This window comes from Paramisgurnus dabryanus, chromosome 17 (genome assembly GCF_030506205.2).
Source record: "Paramisgurnus dabryanus chromosome 17, PD_genome_1.1, whole genome shotgun sequence".
In the NCBI taxonomy this organism is placed as follows: domain Eukaryota; kingdom Metazoa; phylum Chordata; class Actinopteri; order Cypriniformes; family Cobitidae; genus Paramisgurnus; species Paramisgurnus dabryanus.
This window is the reverse complement of record NC_133353.1, coordinates 25,332,077-25,354,728: the sequence shown is the minus strand read 5'-3', so window position 1 is coordinate 25,354,728 and position 22,652 is coordinate 25,332,077. Positions and strand designations below refer to the sequence as shown.

The 22,652-nt window shown below is 36.1% G+C and overlaps 2 protein-coding genes across 3 annotated transcripts in view; both read left to right on the top strand.

The window, feature by feature from the left end:
- Nucleotides 1–6,652, top strand: part of mta1 (metastasis associated 1) — a 66,135-nt gene extending 59,483 nt beyond the window's left edge. The window contains exons 16-19 of the mRNA XM_065288526.1: nt 2,128–2,217; nt 2,313–2,465; nt 5,073–5,227; nt 5,785–6,652. Of these exons, the coding sequence (XP_065144598.1) occupies nt 2,128–2,217; nt 2,313–2,465; nt 5,073–5,182 (353 nt within the window). The 3' untranslated portion in view covers nt 5,183–5,227; nt 5,785–6,652. The remainder of the gene's footprint in view (nt 1–2,127; nt 2,218–2,312; nt 2,466–5,072; nt 5,228–5,784) is intronic.
- A 701-nt stretch (nt 6,653–7,353) lies between these two features.
- On the top strand, nt 7,354–20,689 carry tmem229b (transmembrane protein 229B). 2 transcript variants are annotated; one of them, XM_065288527.1, is made up of 3 exons: nt 7,358–7,635; nt 13,763–13,862; nt 18,436–20,689. In XM_065288527.1, exon 3 carries the CDS (start codon nt 18,472–18,474, stop codon nt 19,012–19,014), a length of 543 nt encoding a protein of 180 aa, XP_065144599.1. In that variant the 5' UTR covers nt 7,358–7,635; nt 13,763–13,862; nt 18,436–18,471; the 3' UTR covers nt 19,015–20,689. The 2 variants fall into 2 exon arrangements, with proteins under 2 accessions (XP_065144600.1, XP_065144599.1); XM_065288528.2 differs by lacking the exon at nt 13,763–13,862 and having other exon boundaries at nt 7,354–7,635.
- The last annotated feature ends 1,963 nt before the right edge of the window (nt 20,690–22,652 follow it).

Below are 22,652 nucleotides of genomic sequence, written 5' to 3'. Positions count from 1 at the left end.
CGCGTGTGTTGAATCTGTTTACAATGAAATGGCTGCCGCTGGAGAATTCATGTGGATTCTGACATTGACATTTAGAGCATTGATTTAAAAAGAGGAACAGAGAAACGCGGTCAAGGCATTTGTTTATGTTTTCGCCGTCATTCCTACGGGATTCGTCAAAAGTTGGTCGCACTTATGGAGGACAAAGTTAAAGAAGCAACTGAAATGGGTATCACGGCGATGCAACTCGGCGTGCACGACGAGATGGATATAATTAGCGATCGTTGCCAGCATCTTTTCGGAAGCCCGGAATCGTGACTGCTGAATAAGTGGAGGGACATGCTAGGCTCCGATATTTTTCAAGCCAACGTAATGGGTAGCTATCGTCGTGGATGAAGTTCACCTAACGTACAAATGGTAAGAGATAGTCTTACTGTATGACTTAGTAAATACTTAATGTTGTGATATAAATGAAATGTTGTAAACATAGTAGGTGTTGATGTACGTTCGCTATCTCAGACTTAGTATAATCACAATGATGTTAGTATCATTGTAGCGAAATTACTAGCAGTTCGGTCAGGCTGCAAAAGACGACATTTCAACATACGTCACACACTCTGTTGCTCTGATTGGTCATAGGTCTATCCAATTGAGTGGAGAGGGATTTTTCGTTTGAGACACGCCTCATAATTTTAGCTCAATGGAGCGGTATCAGACTCAAATTCTGACTAGAATTGAGTATGACAACGTCAGGCTATAGATTTATAGCATTTTGAGGAAAAAAAGTAATAAAAATAATCAGTTTTAATATTAAATCTTTTTTATGTTTTTATAACCTAAAAATCTTATCACTTTCTTGGTAGAGAAAACACATTTTTACTGAAATTAGTCAAAATGGATTTATTGCATTTTGGAACCAAACTCTTCAAATATACCCTAGCGACTTAAGACTTTGCGGTCCAGGATCACTTGTACCTTAAATGCAAATTCCTTTATCATTGACAGAGGCAGCTAGTGTGACACTAAAACATTTGGGTGTGTTATTGTTAAATGACTTGTTACTGCCTTGCAGCTTAGTGATTATCAATTACAAAGCGCTTTTTTAATCAATTTAATGATGTTTCACTGGGGTGCACTGCTCCATTTTAACTAAACAGTCTCTAGGGGTATTATAAGAGAGGGCCGTTCCTAAAAATACATAGTTTGAATACCTTTATTGTTCATTTTGATTATTAATTCAAGGATTAATGTGCCACCCAGTGACTGTCAAAGAGACGATAATTATTTCATTTTGACATCTTATTTGAGTCATGTTTAAAATGAGGTCTTATTATGAACTAGACTGCTTTATTAAAAAAATGGTGCAACGAAAAACAATCATTTTAAATCATCCTTATTTCATTAATTTTTTTTTTGCTTCCATGAAAGACGAGAGAAAATTTGCATGGTGTATCGGTCATGGTTTTCCATGCAATTACAGTAAATTGGGACAGTAGCTTTCAAGCTTTAAAATGGATGTAAAGCACAATTAAATTGGTCTAGGCTTGGGTGCTTATGTCTTCTGAAGTCATAACTAAATCAGAAAATGGGTAGATTTGTGAATCAAATCATTGCTGCTTATTAGGGGTGTAAGAAAATATCAGTGCATGTGAGTATCACTGTATTTTATTCGGCAATACAGAAATCCCCCCCAAAATGCAATAGTGAATTTTTTTTTTTTTAAATCATACAAGATTCATGCCAGTTGTTTCTTTTGGAATTTACTTGACCACTAGATAGCATTCTTCTTATATTTGAACTTAAACAGTGACAGGAAGTACTAACATAGGGGCAAGCCACATTTTTTTTTGCTAAGGTTTGCATATGGTGGTGTGTTCTCACTGAAAGCCTACCTAAAATTATATTCTTAAAAGAGAAAATCGCAACCCATGTATTGTGATACATAGCGTACCGTTAGAAGCTTGCTGATACACCACCCCTACTTCTAAACATTTCTTGCTTTAAGGTAAACCTGGGCAGATGTTAGTTTATAGTAAGTAACAATAACATTTTTGTCTGTTTGTCATTCAAAATGAAATGACTTTCTCAAAGCTGACCTGATGATTGCACCCCTTCATGTTTTATTACATACTGTTTCATTGTTTTCAGGTGCTGTGCGGTTGCCAGATCCACTCAAAAAGCTTGCCTCTCTAAAGCAGGTGGAAAGGAAGCCTTTAGAGTCAGTGGTTAGATACCTGGGTGAGTGAAAACACCTTGTCCTTACCTTTCAAAGCATGTTCGTCTCGATGCTTATTTTTTTAAAACCATACATTGTTGAAACTATCCTATTCCAGAGGCCCACCCCTGCCCACCCCGGTCAGACCCACCTCGAGGGGCCATCATTTCCACCGGCAGCCTGACGCCCATCAAATCCACGCCCATCCTCAACAACGGCTCTCCAACCATCCTGGGCAAACGCACCTATGAGCAGCACAATGGCTTGGATGGTAGGGAACCATTAGCAGAGTTTCAGTAGCAGTAGATTGTATTGTGGTTGTGTGTTTGTAAGATGCATCCCACACAATTCTGTCTTCCTTCACTTTTTGCAGCGTCTCATTCACTCGTCTTAAACTCTCCCACTCGAATCTGCACCAGCCCTCGTACAGTCAAATACACACGGACATTACTTTAAGCTCTGAATGGCTTTCAGGGTTGTCATGGTTACAGATCAGCAGTGACTCACATGGATCATTAGTCCTACGGGAGATCAGACCCCAAAAAAACGCATTCAATGGGGGGCTTCCCGACCATGTGTTAAATTTTCTGCTGAGCTGATACCAGGAACACTTATGCACATTTCCTCACTTCTCTTTGAGAGGTTTGGAGAGAATCCAATGCTTCTGTTATATAAATTTCTGATGAGCTTGGCACCATTCTGTCTAAAGCAGCAAATATTTTTTTTTGTTTCATCCTTATGCTGATTTTTAAGGTTGCTTTCACATTTAGCTTTTTTTTTGCATTGTTGCAGGTAGTGTTTGATTGTTTTGCACAATTTAGGTAAATAGCCCATGATGTTTTCAGTATCGTACCTGAGCTTTTGTACTGTGAGACACATGTATTATGTAAAGGGTAGTCTCGCGTAGCCAGACCTCCCTAGTTAAGGTCAGGGAACCATGGCAGCTTTAAATGGCCAAAGACCGCCCAAGAAAAAGCAACTCATCATGTTGTACTTTGTGCAGCATCATGGTTAGGGGCCTGGAGATGTCGCCACAATTACAGATGATGCAGTTTTCATCATCAGAAGAGTGTGCGCATACTGTACATATTTTTTGAAACCCCACATACATTGCACGTTTAGCTCATGCATGCACCTACAGGAGAATGTACTATGTGCCCAGGGGATACATTGCATTTTGTCGCGATGCACATGCGTTGAACAACTGTGAACACGTACAAGACAAATAAACTATTCTTTGCAAGGCTGTGCATTCGACCGTGCATGTACGTTTACCCACACGTAAAAACGGACTATAGTACACAGAAAAAATAGACTATACTCTGGGCTTTAGCAGAAGAGAGCTTGAAGTTCCTCTTAAAGCCAATAGGGGATAATTTAGGGACGGATGGTTCTGAATGAAACTCTATCCAGCTTATTTTTGACATAAATGCGGGCGCCGCCATCTTTGAGCTCATATGGGTAAAACTTCCGGTGAGCCACTACAGCTAATGGTAGTCCTATTGCGAGGGATATGAGTCTGCTGTTTTGACTGGTATTTTAATGCTTATTATGAAATTATCCAGGAAGACCGGCATAACTTGTTATTAACTGTATCCACACATCCATCCAGTAACACCTTTCATTGAAACTGACAGTAAACAATAAATACAATAATTATTCAAAAACAAGTAATATTATGCTGATAAAAATATGCTGATTTAGCGGTTTTATTTATTCTGCTACTATATATTATTACAAAAATGAGGTTACAGTACAGAATATATAGCCTACGACATAAACTTCTTATTAGTTAATGTTTATGATAGTTTGTGATGTGTTTGCGCGTAATGTTACTTTTTTATGTTTTAAATTATTATTTTTTAAAATAAGCTAATAATTTCATAAGCTCATTTCTTATCTACTGCATAATAATATTTTCATAAAACGAAAACAGTACTGAAAACATGTAATAGTAGTTTAATATATTTATTATGATTTGTTTAAATAACTTGCAATGTGTTGAATGAGAAGCATAAGTTACTGCTGCCGTCGGATCGCGTGACGTTTGAGGTGTCGCCATAAAAACTCAAACAAGTTGATTAAAAATTGCCGTAAAAAAAACAAAACACCAGAGGGACAGTTGTGACGTTTTAAACCATCACCTGAAAAGGTTAAAAACAAGAAGTCTCTGTATATTCCATTTATTAAACGCTCAACTGACTGTCCCACTGTAGAGATAGTGGTATGTCTCTGTGCTTTTATATTTGCGCACTGAAGACCCGTCACCCCCGAGGACCAACATGTAATGATTGAATATATCTTCATATGATGTATCAGGACACTTCTTAATTTCATACTCACACTGGCTCATACATGAAATTATGACAGTAATCATAATGGAAAACGCCGGGTTCGGTTCAGTGACAGTACGTGCCGGAAGTCGCGCCCATAATTCGCACAAAGTGCCATGTGGCGTAGGAATAGTGTGGATATGTGACTGATTTAAAACGCTTTACAAAAGAACGCTCTTTATTTGAAGTGCAGGGCAGGCTCGGATCGCCATTGATTCCAGTGCAATTTGATGTTTGTACTTTCAATGCTAAAAGTGTGCTAATCACATGGTGCATGAAAAATGTGTAGCATATATATGTAGCAATATTTTACCTGGGTATTTTATGTTTTATACATTTTCTTTTTGCTGATACTTTTCTGTAATTAATAAAATAACATTCCTCTTAAATAATTACTGAGTGTTTCACAGCGTGATACCTTAAAATGCTGCATGAGTTTTGAAATGTAGCCTGAAGGTGACATTTGGGAATATAGTTCATTTGAAATGTTTTCATTTTGAATGTGTCCATTAAAGACATCCTCTTTCTCGCTTTGTGTGTGTTAGGGTCCAAACCCAAAGTCCTGACTCCTCAGTGGGAAATTATGGCTAAGAGAGTGTCTGAACCAGTCCGAACTCCTTCTGGCTTCCAGGATGAGGTTCATGAACTGGACTGACTTCTGCTTTGAGAACCGACTGCTGTACATTGACAAGATGAGCAGGTACATGTTTCCTCCAAAAGTACTAAGCCTTATTCAAGATAATTATTTAAATATGTTCTTAAATGTTTAGGTCATAGCGATGCTTTAAAAACAGACCATCATATTTGCAAATGAGGCATAAATGAGACATGTGTCTAAAGGGTTCGTTCACCCAAGAATTAAATGTTTTATGTTTTCCACACCCATAAAACATTAGTTTATCTTTGGAACACAAATTAGGATATTTTTATGAAATCTGAGATATATTGATCAAAGATGCCCGAACCATAGACACATGGTTGCTGTCTGTGGTGTCTTATTTCATCAAAAATATCTGAACTTGTGTTTCGATGATGAACGAATGTTTTATGGGTGTGGAACGACATGAGGGTAATTTATGACAACATTTTAATTCTGGGGTGAACTAATGCTTTAATCAGGCGTGACAGAAAACGGCACCAAAAGCTCCCAGTGTCTGTAATTTTCTAGACTTGTTTTATTGGTTTTAAAGAAGTTTGAAACTACTTAAGTGTTGTCCTACAAACTCTGAGCCAATCTGACAGCATCTCTTCTTCTAGGTGACTCGAGAGATTTTTTTACCCAGCTCTCGCTAATGGATGGACCTAAGAAAGGATCTGCGGTCAGCATGCCCTGTCCAAGTGGCCCATTTTTTTTTTTTAATAGCTGAAGCCATTGAAAAGACTGCAAAGCCCTGCCGGCTCCATGGGAAACATCAGCCTGTGGCCAATTGCAGGACTGACCTGATTGTACAGGACTGATTATTATTGTTATTATTTACTATTGGCTGTTATTTCTGTCATTGTAATTATAATTATTATAATTATTACAATTATTATTACTGTTCTTTTTTACCAATTGTAACCATTTTCTTTTAAATAATTTGTGGATAAAATTAAGAATCTTGAAGGTTTCTTGAATCAACAGCTTGCTCCCAAACCAAAATGTAAAGGGTGGGACAAACTGTATTTTTTGTCTTTGAATAGTTTTTTGTCTTGTCGGATCAGCCATGAAACGAAGGATAATGTGACATGTATCTCTTCGTATGGATGTTTGTATTCTCCGGTTCTGTTAGCTTGCCCTGCCACAGCGGTTTAAATTATTCGGAACGACTACGGAACGTTCTTTTTCTACCTTTTTCACAAGTATTGCAATTACGCTTCTATATGTAATTTCTCTTTTGTGAATATGTAAATGAAAATGGGGGGAGGCGTTATTGTACAGTGGTGCATTTCGAAGCCTCCGGTGGTTATCAATGCTTGTTGTTATGGACTTGCCATGCACAACGTATTCTTTGAAATGTCTCTTTTTGTAAGGAAACATCCCTAGATTTCTCTGCCATATTCGGAGAGTCTAGAGATGATGGGAACTCTGAAAAGGTACTACCCCATTAATACAATGATGCACCTTCTTAAGGATGAGCCTGTACAGGAGTGTGGTGTTCAAGTTATTTCTCACATTTTGCACCAGTATTTTGCTGTCAGTGTTTCAACACTCCCACTAAAACAAACCGGTTTGTGCTGCAGTGGGCTTATCAAATATTGATATCTTAAGGGGAAAAGCACACGTCTTCCACTTAACCTTATATCCACTCTCTTATACACCATTATTTTGTTTTATACATGCAGAGTAGGCTTATTGTCTTAAGGATTATCACAAATAATGATGTGTAGTTTTAGACTGTTGAAACCAAAAATAATGTTTGTATTGTGATGTTGGTGCTCTATAAACACATGTTGGCATCACCATATATCTTAAAAGCGGGAGAGAGGTCTAAAAATGTAAGCGGTTAACATTACTATTTATCCAAGTCTCAATCCACAAGGTCAACTCCATATTGACTCCTTTTCTAGACTTAAAAATAATATTGCTAAATTAGACCTTTTATTAATGTTTAATATAGTTATTGTGTGTTCTTTTACCATAAAAGCAGATGCAATTTAAATGCAAAAAAACAAAACATGTTTATGATGAGCTCAACTACTGAGTATTCATGTAAACACAGCAGTGAAACGGTTAACAGTGCTTCAGCTGAGTCTGTGACTACGTCTTAATTGCCCAATGAGCTGCCTTCCTAGGCAGCATTTGCGGGCATCAAATGCTCGTGCAACACCTTTGGGCATCATAGCCGCCGCCGTCAGCTGAGCATGCGCGTTTGAACTAAGCTGACTCCAATGCCGTTTAGTTAGGGAGCTCACTAGTTTTTGAGACGCAGCCAGGGTCTGAGCATGTGCTATTACTACTGCAGTGGAGTAAAATATGTCACTTATCACCGGACAGCATCGACAGGAGACGGAGACGAGCACAAATGCAAACAAGCAACCGGTGCATCGACTACGCGTTTATTTTGTTTTAAAACAAAATGAGGACCGGCACATTTAGCTCTACAGCGGCGGAGGAATAATAACACGGTAAGTCTCATCGGCTGTTAGGATGTTTCATCAAACCCACTCGGGTTTCCTATAACGTAACGAGTTATCCTGAAAAGTACACGGGCCAGAGTTATTATGAACCTGTCGTCCGTATTCTGTTAAAACTGGATGTTTGCGCGTTTGTAAATGTTTCCTCATACATCAGTGTGCTGTTGTCGGACGGTAACAGATGAAGGAGGAAGTGGACGTTGGCATCTTCATCACGTATTCTACCTTAAACTAAAACATTTGCGGAAATATATATTAAACTTTAACTTTTAGTATTCGTGGTGTTGCATCTCACACTACCGTTTCTTTTTTCGTTTGACGCAAAACCGATTTAGCTAAAACTTCACTTAATGTTAAGTGTTTTTTTTTTATTTTTTTTTTAAGAATGCTTTATGTACCAATAATAAAAATAGCCAGACCGATATTGTGTCACACTGCGTGACAGCTATTGGTTTAGTTAATAAGTTGTCGCAGCTCTATGATCTGTGTCTGCGCAGCTCTGCGGTAGTCGGTTGTCATGGAGGCCCGCTCTGCGCATCCGACCGGGTGTTGCTGTCACGACTGCGGTATGTTAAGTCTCACGCGAAAAACCATCAAATTTACACATCCCAAACCAAACAAGTTATTTGCATTCCGTTTTGATATGTTAATCAACTCGGCTTTTTGCACCTGACACTTGCGACACCGAATATTTTTTTTTTTTTTTTTTACAAAATAGCGAGTTCAAATGCAGATATGGGACATTGGCTACAACCAGACTTATACCACTGATCTTTCTTTTACCTCACAACCTCATCACACATAAAACAATGTGAAGTAGAACAAATATAATTGCGTCTCCTTTAAGAGGTCGTTCCGGGATAGTTTGGACGGGTCAATATTTACTACGTTGGCTTCGTCCTCGTATTTCATACTGCTGAGCTGCAGCCTCACATCCATCAGCACAGTGAGATCAAAGACATTTAAAGCTCAGTTGATTAAAACTGGGGATTTAGTGGGGCAGATTAGCACCATTGCATTACACATACTTTACGCATCTCAAATTCTTCTCAAAATAGTATTTTAAAACGTGCAATTATGATAAACTTGGTTTTATTATGGAGAGTAGAGAATGGTTTATGATCAAATCAATAAGTCTTGTCATGTCATTGTGGCTTGGTGCAGTCACGTGACTAAACCTCTTAATTAAGACTCAAAGCTGTTAATCTTTTGGCAGTAACCCATTTGCTAGGCAGCCTGAACGCTTCAGGACATACAGTACTTGTGGTCCTTTTAGTAAGAAATTGGGACGCTCTGGTTTTGGACTGCTTTATAATCACTTGGTAAATAGTGTGCATGTGGGACTTTATCAACACAAATACCAAAATATGCAATAGATTTTTCAAACCATGGTTGGTATATTCCAAATATCAAAGTATGTGACGGTAAAGAAGTGTCCATCACTTGGTTGCCTTGAGCTTTTTCATTGTAACATTTTTTTTTAAATATCATTGATTTTACTTTGCTCAGACAAAGTATTAAATATTTCAAGGATATAATTGAACATAATGTTTTAACTGCGTATGATAATGTAGAAACAGTAAATCATAAAAAGTACTTTTCACAGGCAGGTTCACATATTTTGCCAAAAACTCTAAAACAGTGGTACCAAAACTTGGTCCTGGAGAGTCGGTGTTCTGCACAGTTTCTAGTATGCCTAATAATAGATGGTTTCAGCAGTAACAACATAAACAAGCAGCTTTCGTAGTCAACACGTAACTACCGGTAAACTCCGCTAAGAATAAATAACAACAAAGTACTTTAAATGTAGATTATTTATATACAAAGCAAAATAAACAACATGAAGGAAACCAAAACATTTATTATTTTCGACAAGTTTTTTTATTTCAAGAGTGCAGTTTAGCAACTAGTCAGACCTTTAAACAAACAGAAACCGGAAGTAAAGTTCGGACCAGACGTGGATCGCGTGCCCGCACATGCGTCCGATTAAACCATCTGTACATTAATTTCCTGCGTGTGTTTGATTATGGTTGGAGCTAAACTCTAGGACACCGGCCTAGTTTTGGAACCATGCTAGATTTTTTGAGTTTCTATACATGTTTTTCTGATATCCAGAGTTCCAGATATCCAAAAGCTTTATTCAATACTGTCATATTTTGCCTCAAGCATAATTCTGCATTTAATGCATTCAGATTGTTAAAAAGTGGTTTACTTATTTCTTTCCATTGCCTTCTTCTTACCATCTACATCTTTATATTACAGTCATACCTACTTTATTACTTTTGTGCCTTGTAAAGCAACTAAACAAGCTCTCGCTGTGAAACCCAGTTTCACCTCCATCTGAAATACGATAATCACCTAACAGCCCTTCCGAGTCTCATGAGGACTGAGAAGAGTGAGGGCTGGAGCCAAGATGTTGTTTAGGAGTAACTGAGAGGGTGCGCTATTGATCCATTGCCATTTAGATTTGTGCAGAGTGAACTCATGGCAGATGACCAGAGCTCCAATCAGTCACCTTTAGAAATAGCGGTAACTAGAATGCATAAGAGGAAGTTATAATATATCGTCCCTGTTGTTGACATACCTGCCAGGTGTACAGTTGCTGTTGACAAAAGAAGGACAGTGAAAAAAACCTGGATAGTTTAGCTTTTTATGTGTGATGATCTGTTTCATTGTGTGCTTATAAAAGGGCATTTACTATTCATGCAAATTTTTAATCAGCATGGTTTCTAAGAGATTAAAGGGTGAACCAGGTGAAGAAATGTCCAGGTCATATTTCATCCCAAAGTTAAAGTTTTGCATAAAGAAAATTAAAGCTACAGCACTATTCTATTTTTTTTTTGTCATTGTTACCCTATTGTGGCATCCCTTAGTTCTTATTACTGTATATGTGCTTTTCAAACATACTTTACAATTTAAATAACTTATTTTTAATAAGATTTTTTGGTAAAACTTTCAAAATCACTGTGTAAAAAAATTAGTGGTCCTAAATATGAAGAGCTCATATGCAAAACCCCCTATGTGCATCCAATGTATTTATTTTAGAGCTGGGCATAGATTAATCTAGATTAATCTCATACAAAATAAAAGTAATTTTTTGCATAACATATGAGTTTGTGCTGTGTGTAATTATTATGTATATATAAATACACACACACATTCATGTATGTATTTAAGAAACATTTACATGTGTATATATTTATTTATTTTTATTATTATTATTATTATTATTATTATTATTATTATATTATTATTATTATTATTATTATTATTATTATTATTATATTTATATTCTAAATTATATATAAATAAAAAACGATATTTAAATAAAACATTTCTTATATGTATATGTATGTATGTATGTATGTATATGTCTGTGTGGGTGTTTAAATATATTTACACACATCACAAACACTCATATTATGCAAAAAATTACTCTTATTTTGAATGAGATTAATCTAGATTAGTCTATGACCAGCCCTAATTTATTTATTTATTTATTTAGTATTTTTTGTAAATTAGCATTTATATCAGGCTCTTATGTTTTGGATGAGTAATTTCACTTAAATGATAACAAAAAGGTTATCAGTCACAAATCTCGGTTTAGTCATTTCTATCTTCACTGTTTTTCACCTCAAAACCCTTTAAGTGCAAGCTTTTTTGGCACTTCTAAAAAAATCCACTTCTTTGGACAAGACATAGTAAAGGGTTGCAAAATCACAATAGATTCCACTTACGATTGCAAATGATGAAAGTCAGAATTCAAAATGTAAAAATAAAGAAACTAAGCAACAGATTCAGCGGCGCTGTGATACATACGGATTGTATTCGGGTACAACTTACAAGGGACCCAAGTTTGAATGTGATTTTTAAAAAGCAAGTTTGCATAATTAATTTTGCTTTGATGCTGGTCTGTGTAGCTGGGCTTGTGTGTCTGTCCAGTACAGCGATACCCAGACTGACATTAGTGACTGGTCTGACCAGGTTCCTGAGAAGGTCAATAGAGGTTTGACCGGGCCGATCAATAGCAATGCTGACTGCAAGGCCAGCAAATGAGGGGGATGGGATACGAGCATAACATGTAATAACCATAGCGCGGAGCTCTGCATCTTCTTAATCCCTTTAGATTGTATGGATGACTGGGCACTTCTGCCTTTTATTGTGAGATAAGAGCTGTCTTATTTTAATGCATAGATTAATATTTCATAATGGCATTTCCATTAGGGTAGAGAATATCATCCTTTTAGCAGAGTGCGTCATACTCTCACGGAGTTGTATTGAGAACTTTTTAGGTATGAAAGTTTTATCAAGTGTTACTTGTAACACTTTTAAATTTAAGAAGAACCCATACAGAAATCTTATATAAATTATATATACATATACATAAACTAACATAAAATAAACATAATAAAACATAATATGTAAACATGTATCTTATCTTAAAACAGGACTAGGCCTTAGTTAACCTGATAAGGAACACTGTGCCGTACACGGCACACCCCCCCCCTTGCACGTGAGGCTGCATTACGTCATTGTAACTTTGAAGCATTAAATCTTCAAAATATACGGTCATGCGGCACATCGTTGTAAAGCTTAGACTTTCGGGATTCCAATAAGCGCACACAGAAAGCATAATATGATTTTTAGCAGTCATAAAACTGTAATCTAGTTGTTAGTTACCTGAACCGGGCGGCGCCGATTTAGGATATTTACTTACCTTCAAAATCTTTCCTTTATCCGCTTCGGTGAAATTGTCCAAAACAAATTGTTCATAAATCCCCAAAAGTCCAAGGAAATGGAATATCCAAGCCTTTTAATCCAAAACGATTTGTTCATCTCACAATCTTGAAGTTTCTGACCGAATTACGATATAAATAGTGTATACAATAAGTTCACTAACAGACATTCGTTCGAATCTCACTTTTCATTCATGATTTATAATGAATATATTCGGATGTCATGTTTATTGTGCAACGTCTGAGGAACAAATGCGCCCCCTTGTGGAATTTCAGCCGTTCCATAAGAGGCTACATTAGGATATTTAAGTAATTTTTAAAAGCATATTTTATAAATAAACATTACTTGTGTGTATCTTGAGACACAACACTTGCACTGAGATATTTTAAGATAAGTCAGAGCAAGTTGTTTTCGATCAAGATCACACTAACATTTACGGTAGTCTGGGACTAAGCTTAAAGGGATAGTTCACCCAAAAATGAAAATTCTGTCATCATTTACTCACTCTCATGTTGTTACAAACCTGTATAAATTAGAAAAAAAAGTAGGAAAAAGAATACTATGGAAGTAAATGCGTCCACAAATGGTCTTGAAAACTTCCCTCTACAGTATATGTGCCAAAATGGGTGCAAAAAAATGGTTTTTATTTTTTCACTTTTTAAATCTTTATGCAATGCATCCTTTCATTAGCCTAGAAATCTAGACGCACCCTAGCGGCCGCAAAATATATTTGCTGCCAGGGTTTAGTCTAGGCACTCACAATACACTTAACCGGTCCAAAAACCAAAATTTGGTCAGGCCAATCACATCGTGTGTAGCGTCTGTGGGGCGGGCTTAACATGATGACGACAGAGCTGCAACGGTTCCTACTTGAAAACAGAGAATGGCTGCTGCTGCTGGCGAACAGCTATCTTTTGAAGCGGCTTTGGCCGCGACTCTGGAGGACTTAGACTTATGTTTTTCTTTGAGAGAAGAGCAAATAAACCCTACTGAAGTCCTTTTTAAGCAAGAAAGATGTGTTTGGAGTTTTGCCGACTGGTTACGGTAACTACGTCACCTTCTTCGTTGCTCTGATTGGTCATAGCGCTATTCTATTGCATGCAGAGGCATTTTGAGGGACAACCTTATATCCCACCCCTTGCATTGAGCCGTTTGTGTGAAGAGTTGCCAGACCTTACATCTTGATGTAGGTCTGGCTAACCAGGCTATCCTTTCATATTATGCTCCATGAATTTCAAATTAGTTTTATAATGTTTCAAAATGTCTTGCATATTTACCATACCCATACCCATTAATACCTAAACTATTAATGTTTTAAATATATTTTCATCTATTAGATTATGACAATAATAGAAACAATGTGTATGAAATGTCATTTCAGCACATGATAGCACCTCAATCCAGCAGGAAACCTTGGAAGTCCGGCACTTCTGGACCATAACGGACGGAGCAGAGTGTGTGTTGACACTGCCAGACAGCAGGTTGGGTGAAATCAGTAAAATGTAATATTTTGTTAATTAGTTTTCTAAGAGAAATTTTCCTCCGTTCTTCCGTCTCGCTACACTACCTCTTTACAACATCACCTCACCAGTTTAATGGCAGTAAATGCAGTTAGTTCAGCAGATCTATTTTAAGTGTGATGGGATACTTGTGGGTAATGTTGTGCTTTGGATCCCAGAAGCATACTTGGGTGATTCTTGCAAAGCTGTTAAGAAAATGTAAAACCTAACAGTTAACGTAACTCAAACCATTTAAGTAAACCGGTTGCATTAGACCATTTAAGTTTTAAAACACATAAATTTAAGTACTGTGACCTTGAGTCGTGCAATTATGCACATATAATTACGTAGTGTGAACTTAAATATAAGTGCATAACTGCATATGACTCATTTTGTTTAAGTTCACAGTACTCAAATGTATGTGTTTTAAAATTAATGCAACCGGTTTACTTAAATGGTTTGAGTTGAGTTAACTTTTAGGTTTTGCAGTGTATGTGTTATTTCACTCCATAATGAACAGAAGGAAATTTTATAAAGCCAAATTTTTTAGGATTATTTTAAATTATTGTGGCATTTTCATGACAATCTAGCTAATTTCCTCCAAATTTTCTTGCCATGTAGTCAAAAATTTTAGCAGTTAAAACTTTTACATCATAATAGCATATATAAAACTTTTACCTGTCACAGTAATTTCTTCCAGTTTTAAAACAAATTGAAACTAACTCTACACCATTGCCTTATTAATTACATGAATATGCAAATTAGTCCTCACCTCTACTCAATAGCACAGCTTGGACCATATATATATATATATATATATATATATATATATATATATATATATATATATATATATATATATATATATATATATATATATATATGCAAATTAGTCCACACTTGCACTCTTTTGCACCTCCTCGGACCATATAAATAGATGCTACAGACAGTTCAGACCACTGATGTATATAAATGACTGGATTGTGACAATTGTGAAGCCACTGCGCCTCCACATTGGTATGCTAAAACATTGTATTAAATCAATGGACGTTATCAGATTTTAATGATAAAACATCACTTTACTATCTCTGTTTTTATATCTGAAGTTTCCCTGTACATTATTACAATACAAACGTCCTAAGCACGTACATAGTTATTTACTGAGTGTTGTACATTTTGTTTCACACAATGCATACATGAAGTTCGCAGCACTGGTCTTTTAGTGCTTATGTTGACAAGTTACCGCACTCACCCTGCATGTGTGAGCAGCACAGCAGTAGCACGTCTTCAACTTTGTGGATATGATCAGTTACATGTTTGTGATGATGTAAACCTAAGCGATTTTAAACCGTGGGAAAGAGACTGTCTCCAATTTTATGGAGAAAATATTTAGCAGTGTTGTTGAATGAATTTGCACATGGCTTGTCTTAAAATATATTAAAAACATCACATAGACATATAAACAACAATAAAAAACTGCGTTTCCCCACAGTGGGACTTTAATAATAGCTTCTCATAGTCTTGAATCACACAACCTAATCAGTATTGTTTTATTGTGAGGCAGTAATAAGTTACTGCACTTAAGTACTGAGATTTGAGTAAAATAGTAACTGAGAGTAAAAATAATCTAAATAGTTAATCTCCTAAGACCTCAGTTTTGCTTTGGCCTTTTCAGATTTCTACCAGATATTTTGGGGTTAGGAAGAACCAGTAAATACAATAACCAAATATTTTTCTTAGAACATGAAGCAGTGTATTTGTCCATGTTTGTGTACAACGGGTTCCAATTACAAAGAACGAATTATTATGGTGCAAACATAAAAAAAATGTCATGTTCACGTATGTGGACATCCAAGTCTTTGGAGGTTAAACATCAGGATTGTGGTTATGAGTATTCGGGAAACTGCATTTTAATGTCACTACATTTTTTAAGCAAAACAAAAAAGAATTTCTCATGATTTTGGCTTAAAATATGACCCAGACTTTTCCTGACAGCCAGGCCTTATGTGATTAACCCACTACAGTTCCCATGATGCTTTCAGAGCAAATCACTTAACCTCCACATGCTCCCAGCTGACTCTCCCTACAATTAGTGTCCTGTAAGCCGCTTTAGTTAAGAACAACATCTGCTAAATGGAAAGTCAACAAAGTGTAATTGATAGCCCATAATGGAAACATACTCAACGCTAATTCAATTTATCCTCTCTAGAAACGGATGAGTATCAAAATCATAATTGCTGTAGAATTGACCTTCTCTAAAGTCACCCTGATAATTATACATAAATAAACTGCTTTAACAATGTTAAGCTCTCTAGAAGCCTTCTGACATGATACAATTGTGTGCGTGTGTGTTCTGGTACATATGGTTTACAAGGACATAAATATGTATAATGATATGTATAACAACATAAACATTGCACATCAAATGACTTAAAGGACAAGTTCGATATTTTACACTTAAAGCCCTGTTTTCAGATTGTTTATGATGAAATAGAACGGTATTGACTGAAATTTGAACATATGATGCTGGCCCAAGAATTTTTGTTTCTGTTGTATCACCCATTACCTCTACAATGGCTGCATAGGTGCACTGGAACAATCCTTCCTAAAATGCATTAAACTTTCGTTTACAAAGACGTGAAACTCACCGAGTGGTCAGGGGTGTTCACTGATATGCTCACACAAAAATCGCTGCAAAAGATGCTTTCCAACAGGTGTTTTACCATTCGTTGTAAACTTGTGGACCTATTTTTCCAAACGCCTCACACCCGTACATTCTTCCGTTGAGAGCTTGAATAATAGACACTCCAGCCCAGGTGGTGGCGATAATCCACCTTTGCCAATTGCAAGAATAGAAACAAAGTTCCCCGCGGCGGAGTAATAGGCCCTGTCCCAAATGGCGCACTTCACGTCTCGTGGCCTTAAATTGCGCGTTCTCGCTTAGTCTACGAGTCCGTAGGGTGTGCCATCTGTCATTTTTATGCTTTGAAGTGTGCTCATCAGCGCCTCCTTTGCCCCCTTGATGCGGTCTTCGGCGAAGCCCGCACTGCAGCAGGCTTTGCGCACTTTACCAACCCAGAAGTCCTTGCGAAAGGGCAATCAGACCAATCAGACGACGGAAGGGAGGAGTTCAAACTGAAGGGCAACTTCTCTATCTATTTCCGGTGTGATGCTCGAGTCTGTCCCAAAATACGACTCCGGTGCACCCACGTGGACTCGCATCAAGGGTCCCTAAAGTCTACTACGTGATGTCATCAAAGTGTGGACTCTGAAGAGGACCACAAGTCCGGAGTGTGCCATTTGGGACAGGGCCATACTGTACCTCACAGCACATCCAATACAAGTCAATGGAGTTGGACAAAAACTACGATAAAACCTGTTGGAAAGCATCTTTTGCAGCGATTTTTGTGTGAGCATATCAGTGAACACCCCTGACCTCTCGGTGAGTTTCACGTCTTTGTAAACGAAAGTTTAATGCATTTTAGGAAGGATTGTTCCAGTGCACCTACAGTATGCAGCTATTGTAGAGGTGGTGGGTGATACAACAAACACCCGAAAATTCTCGGGCAAGCATCATATGTCCAAATTTCAGTCAAAACTGTTCTATTTCATCATAAACAATCTGAAAACAGGGCTTTAAGTGTAAAATACTGAACTTGTCCTTTAAAAAGATACTAAATAAATATGCTAACTTTTATAAATAAAAAAATGCCAAAAGTTTGCTCTGAGGATTAGGTTTTGGGGTTGGGTCAGGGGATATAATATACAGTTTGTACAGTATCATTTGTATAGAATATAATGACGTCTTCGGGGTGTCCCTATAGACCACTTTCGTGTTTGCAAACAGAGATGACGTTTTTTGTGGGCGGAGCCAAACTGGTTGCAGAAAGTGACTGCTCCACAGTAGCTGTGAGAAGTGTTTTAGCATTAAACCGTGATTTTTATGGATCCGGTGTTCTGTCGAAGTCTGATTCCCCTGTGTTTCCCTTTAGTGCAATGTTTCTTATAGCGTTTTAATCACGTTATGTTTATATTTAGATAGATAAAAAGTTTAAATGGCTTGGCTACTGATATGCATTTATGTAATGTATATGTATTGTTCTTTTTTTGCTAAATCAATTATTTTTACAGTCTGAATCGCTAAAGTACATATAAAAGCAATACTATCATGTATTATATATAATAAACTTTATTAAATATTTCATAATTTTCCTGTTTTCTATTATTTCTTGTGTTTGTTCTAAAACTATTATTAAAGTATTATGTTTAAACATACATTACAAATGCCTGTTTATATATTAATAACACTTTACATAATGTGTGTGTGTGCTATATTTATATATTTATTACTCTAAATTGGTCTATAAATCACCCCATTTACTATAAATTTTTTTCACTATCGGCCGAATAGTCGAACAGACGATGGTCATGGCCGATATATCTGTCAATCAAAATGAACTGGAAGTAATATCAGCCACAATGTTAAACGTTCACACAAACAAATAAATGATAGCATATGTAGATTTGTAACCTACTTTGTCTTTACTTCCTAAAGCTTAACAACATCACACTTCTAACTTAAAGAAGGAAGATGGCAACCATGGTAACCCCCGAGCCACTTACAGCCCTCTCCCGATGGTACCTGTATGCCATCCATGGCTACTTCTGTGAAGTCATGTTCACGGCTGCCTGGGAGTTCGTGGTCAACTGCAACTGGAAGTTCCCCGGCGTAACAAGTGTATGGGCGCTCTTCATCTACGGCACGTGCATCTTGATTGTAGAGCGCATGTACCTTTGCCTGCGGGATCGCTGCAATGTGCTGCTCCGCTGCATTATTTACACATTATGGACTTACCTGTGGGAGTTCGGCACAGGGTTCCTGCTACGCCAGTTTAATGCTTGTCCATGGGACTATTCTGAGTTTAAATATAATTTCATGGGCCTGATAACAGCAGAGTACGCTGTGCCGTGGTTCTGCGCTTCCCTTATCGTCGAGCGCCTGGTGATACGCAATACGCTGCGGTTGCGCTTTGACGAGGTCGTCGAACACAGCCAGGACGAAGAGCAGTCGGATAGAAGTGGAGGGGGACGAAGAGGAGCCACCAGCTCCAATGGGTACATGAAGGTGGACTGATGTCAGCCCCTTTCCACATCGGAAAGAAGAGTTGACTCTGACCTGTTCCCATCACCTACAACTTTATCCACATCTCTCTGACTCAACGAAAGAGTCCCTCGGACATGAAAGGCAAGAGACAATTGGACTAGGAAAATAACAGGACTGTGGGAAACCATCAGGTTTGATCTTTTGTCCATCTGGGTTTTATTGCTCACGTGGAGGAACATCTGTAAAGATATAGTTCACTTAAAAATGAAAAAAATCTGTCATGTATTAATGTCTTTGTTCTGCTGAACACAAATGAAGATGTTTTAAAGAATGTTTGTAACCAAGCAGATCTGGGGCACCATTGACTTCTATAGGGTGAAAAAAATAATACCATGGAAGTGAATGGTGCCCGCAGATTTATTTTGTTATTGACATTTTTCAAAGAAATATAAGTTTGGAGCAACTTGAGGGTGACAGAATTTTAATTTTTGGGTGAACTATCTCTTTAAGGTTTGTAACTGGCAGCTGCAACCGATGAAAACCAGAAAAATAACCCTTTACCTATCCCTGTCCACAATGTTCCCACCAAACCAGTTCATCAGAGACAAAAATAAAATGACTTGTGTTCCTTTGAGGACTTGTCATCTCAATAACATGCAACACAGGAACACTGACATCATTTGTAGAGAATTTAAAAACAAATATATAAAGTGCTTTTGACAGATGTATACATGAAGCATACAGTATGTGGTAGCAAAGGCAAATAATTGTTAGAGAATATAAGCTTACCTTTGAATGTTAGTTTGTGGTATTTATTATTATTATCTATATGTAGTTAAGAAATGTTATGATAATATATAAAATGTTGAATTGTACATATATAATGTATACCCTGAAGCAATGCCTTGTACTTGAATTTGGTGTTTTTATATGCATCAAAAAATTCAGTGATTGAACATGCATGAAAGTTGCCTTCCAAGAGCATTTTCATACTGACATTAATCTTAGATGTTCTGTAAAATTCCTTTTTTTATTTTCACAGTGGTAATTAGCACATACTAAAGGAATACTGTATTGTTTTACATGCGTACAGTATGTAGAGTGCTGATGCTCAGTGCTGTTCATAAAAACATTACCGTATCCTGTGATTACACTGGAATAGATGTGTAAATGAAGCGAACCGGTGCTAGATTCTCAGTAAGTCATTTTAAGAGTTAATGCTATTAATAAAGGCATATATGTAAGTGTATTGACCTCAGGAACGTCTATGTTAATGTTTCACCTTCATGACAGTCTCTCATACTGTACGTCATGCAGTTATAGATTAAGCATTAGATAAACAGTGTGGCCCATTTTCAAAATGGACTTGGTATTATCATATATTACTTTGTTTTACCTGCAATGTAACAAATGATTTACACATTGTTTGCAGAAAGCTTTCTTGCTCTGTATTAGTCATGTCACCGACCAAACAAACAAACGTTGCATTTAAACCATAAAAATCACATACGTCTGATCCTTTTACACTGCTTCTAAATAAAGAAATTAATGATTTTTTTTGTCAAGCCATTTTGTTTACTTCTAGATGCAACAAGGACATTTTTGAATGAAATGCCCCAGGATGTTCTACACTCATATCAGATTTGTTTTGTCTATGTATTATCCTTCAACAAAAGCTATAAAAATAACTGCATATTTTCTTTAAGCTGTGCATCTGTTGATCTTATTCTTCAGTTCATTGTAAGGTCACTGTGTTCTGCACATATCAAGATATGATTGACCGATCTATTCTGTGCCATTGAAACTTTGTGTTGAGTATTTGTTAGCACCATTTCTACATTACAGTATTATTACAATGTAATAACATAGATCAGTCATAGGGATGCATAACGATTAACTGTGATTAATCTATAGCATAACGATTAATCATGATTAATCTATAGCAGAATAAAAGTTTTTGTTTACATCTTATATTTGTGTAAACTGTGTATAATAATTATGTATATATAAATATGCACACACGCATGTATAATTTTAAGAAAAAAAATATATTTATATATTAAGTATTTATTAGGGCTGTCAAAAGATTAACTCTTTCCCCGCCATTGACGAGATATCTCGTCAATTAAGAGAAAACGCTTCCCCGCAAATGACGAGATTTTCCGTCTTTCCGCCAGGTGGCTTCCGCAACTTTTTAAAACCGGAAGTATTGCCCTATGGCAAGCTGCTGCATGTCCGTGTCTGTTTTAAAGATCGCTCTGAATATGATCTCTATGAAAAGTCCGTCATAAAAATGGAATTATCTCTGCTTTTTGCTCAAAATATGGTGTTTTTGCAAAAACCTACCCATATTCAAAAGCTGATTACAAAAGAACCACTAAAGGTAGGATGAAACGTTTTTTTTGTTTGAAAGCAGAGGGTCTGTTCTTTCATTTGTTATATTGTATGTTTATATATTTAAAGAAGAACATTTTCTAGAAGGCATTAAATTTTGGTGAAAATCATGAAAAACGCTGGCGCTGGCTGGCAACTTTTTTTAAAAATGCTGGCGGTGAAAGAGTTAATCACGATTAATTGCATACAAAAATAAAAGTTTGTTTTTGCTTACATGTATAATATTTATTTAGATTTTAATATATTTTATATTATATATCAATAAAACAATATATACATAAACAAAATTTTTCTTAAATGTATACATGTATGTATGTATTTATATATAGACAATAATTACACACAATACATACACAAATATATTAAGTGCAAACAAACTTTTATTTTGTAGGCGATTAATCGCGATTACTCTTTTGACAGCCCTAGTATTTATATTTATATATAAATTATACATAAATATACAAATGTATAAACACATGTAAAAATTTCTTAAATTATACATGCAGGTGTGTATATTTATCTATACATAGTTATACACCAATTCTACATTAGAGTATTATTCCAATGTAATAACATAGATCAGTCATAGGGATGCATAACGATTAATCGTGATTAAGCTATAGCATAACGATTAATCGTGATTACGTGATTAATCTATAGCAGAATAAAAGTTTTTTTTACATCTTATATTTGTGTAAACTGTGTATAATAATTATGTATATATAAATATGCACACACGCATGTATAATTTAAGAAAAAATTTATATTTATATATTAAGTATTTATTAGGGCAATCAAAAGATTAATCACGATTAATCGCATACAAAAATAAAAGTTTGTTTTTGCTTACATGTATAATATTTATTTAGATTTTAATATATTTATATTATATATCATTAAAACAATATATACATAAACAACATTTTTCCTAAATGTATACATGTATGTGTGTATTTATAGACAATAATTACACACAAAACACACACAAATATATTAAGTGCAAACAAACTTTTATTTTGTACGCGATTAATCGTGATTACTCTTTTGACAGCGCTAGTATTTATATTTATATATAATATAAATTATACATAAATATACAAATGTATATATACATGTAAACATTTCTTAAATTATACATGCATGTGTGTGCATTTATCTATGCAAAGTTATACACAGTTTACACACATGTATGATGTAAACAAAAACTTTTATTCTGCTATAAATGAATCGCGATTAATCGTTATGCATTCCTAATCAGTCACCTAATGGGTGGA

Coding starts and splice junctions, on each gene's coding strand:
- tmem229b (XM_065288528.2), top strand. CDS start 18,472: ATGGCAACCATGGTAACCCCCGAGCCACTTACAGCCCTCTCCCGATGG.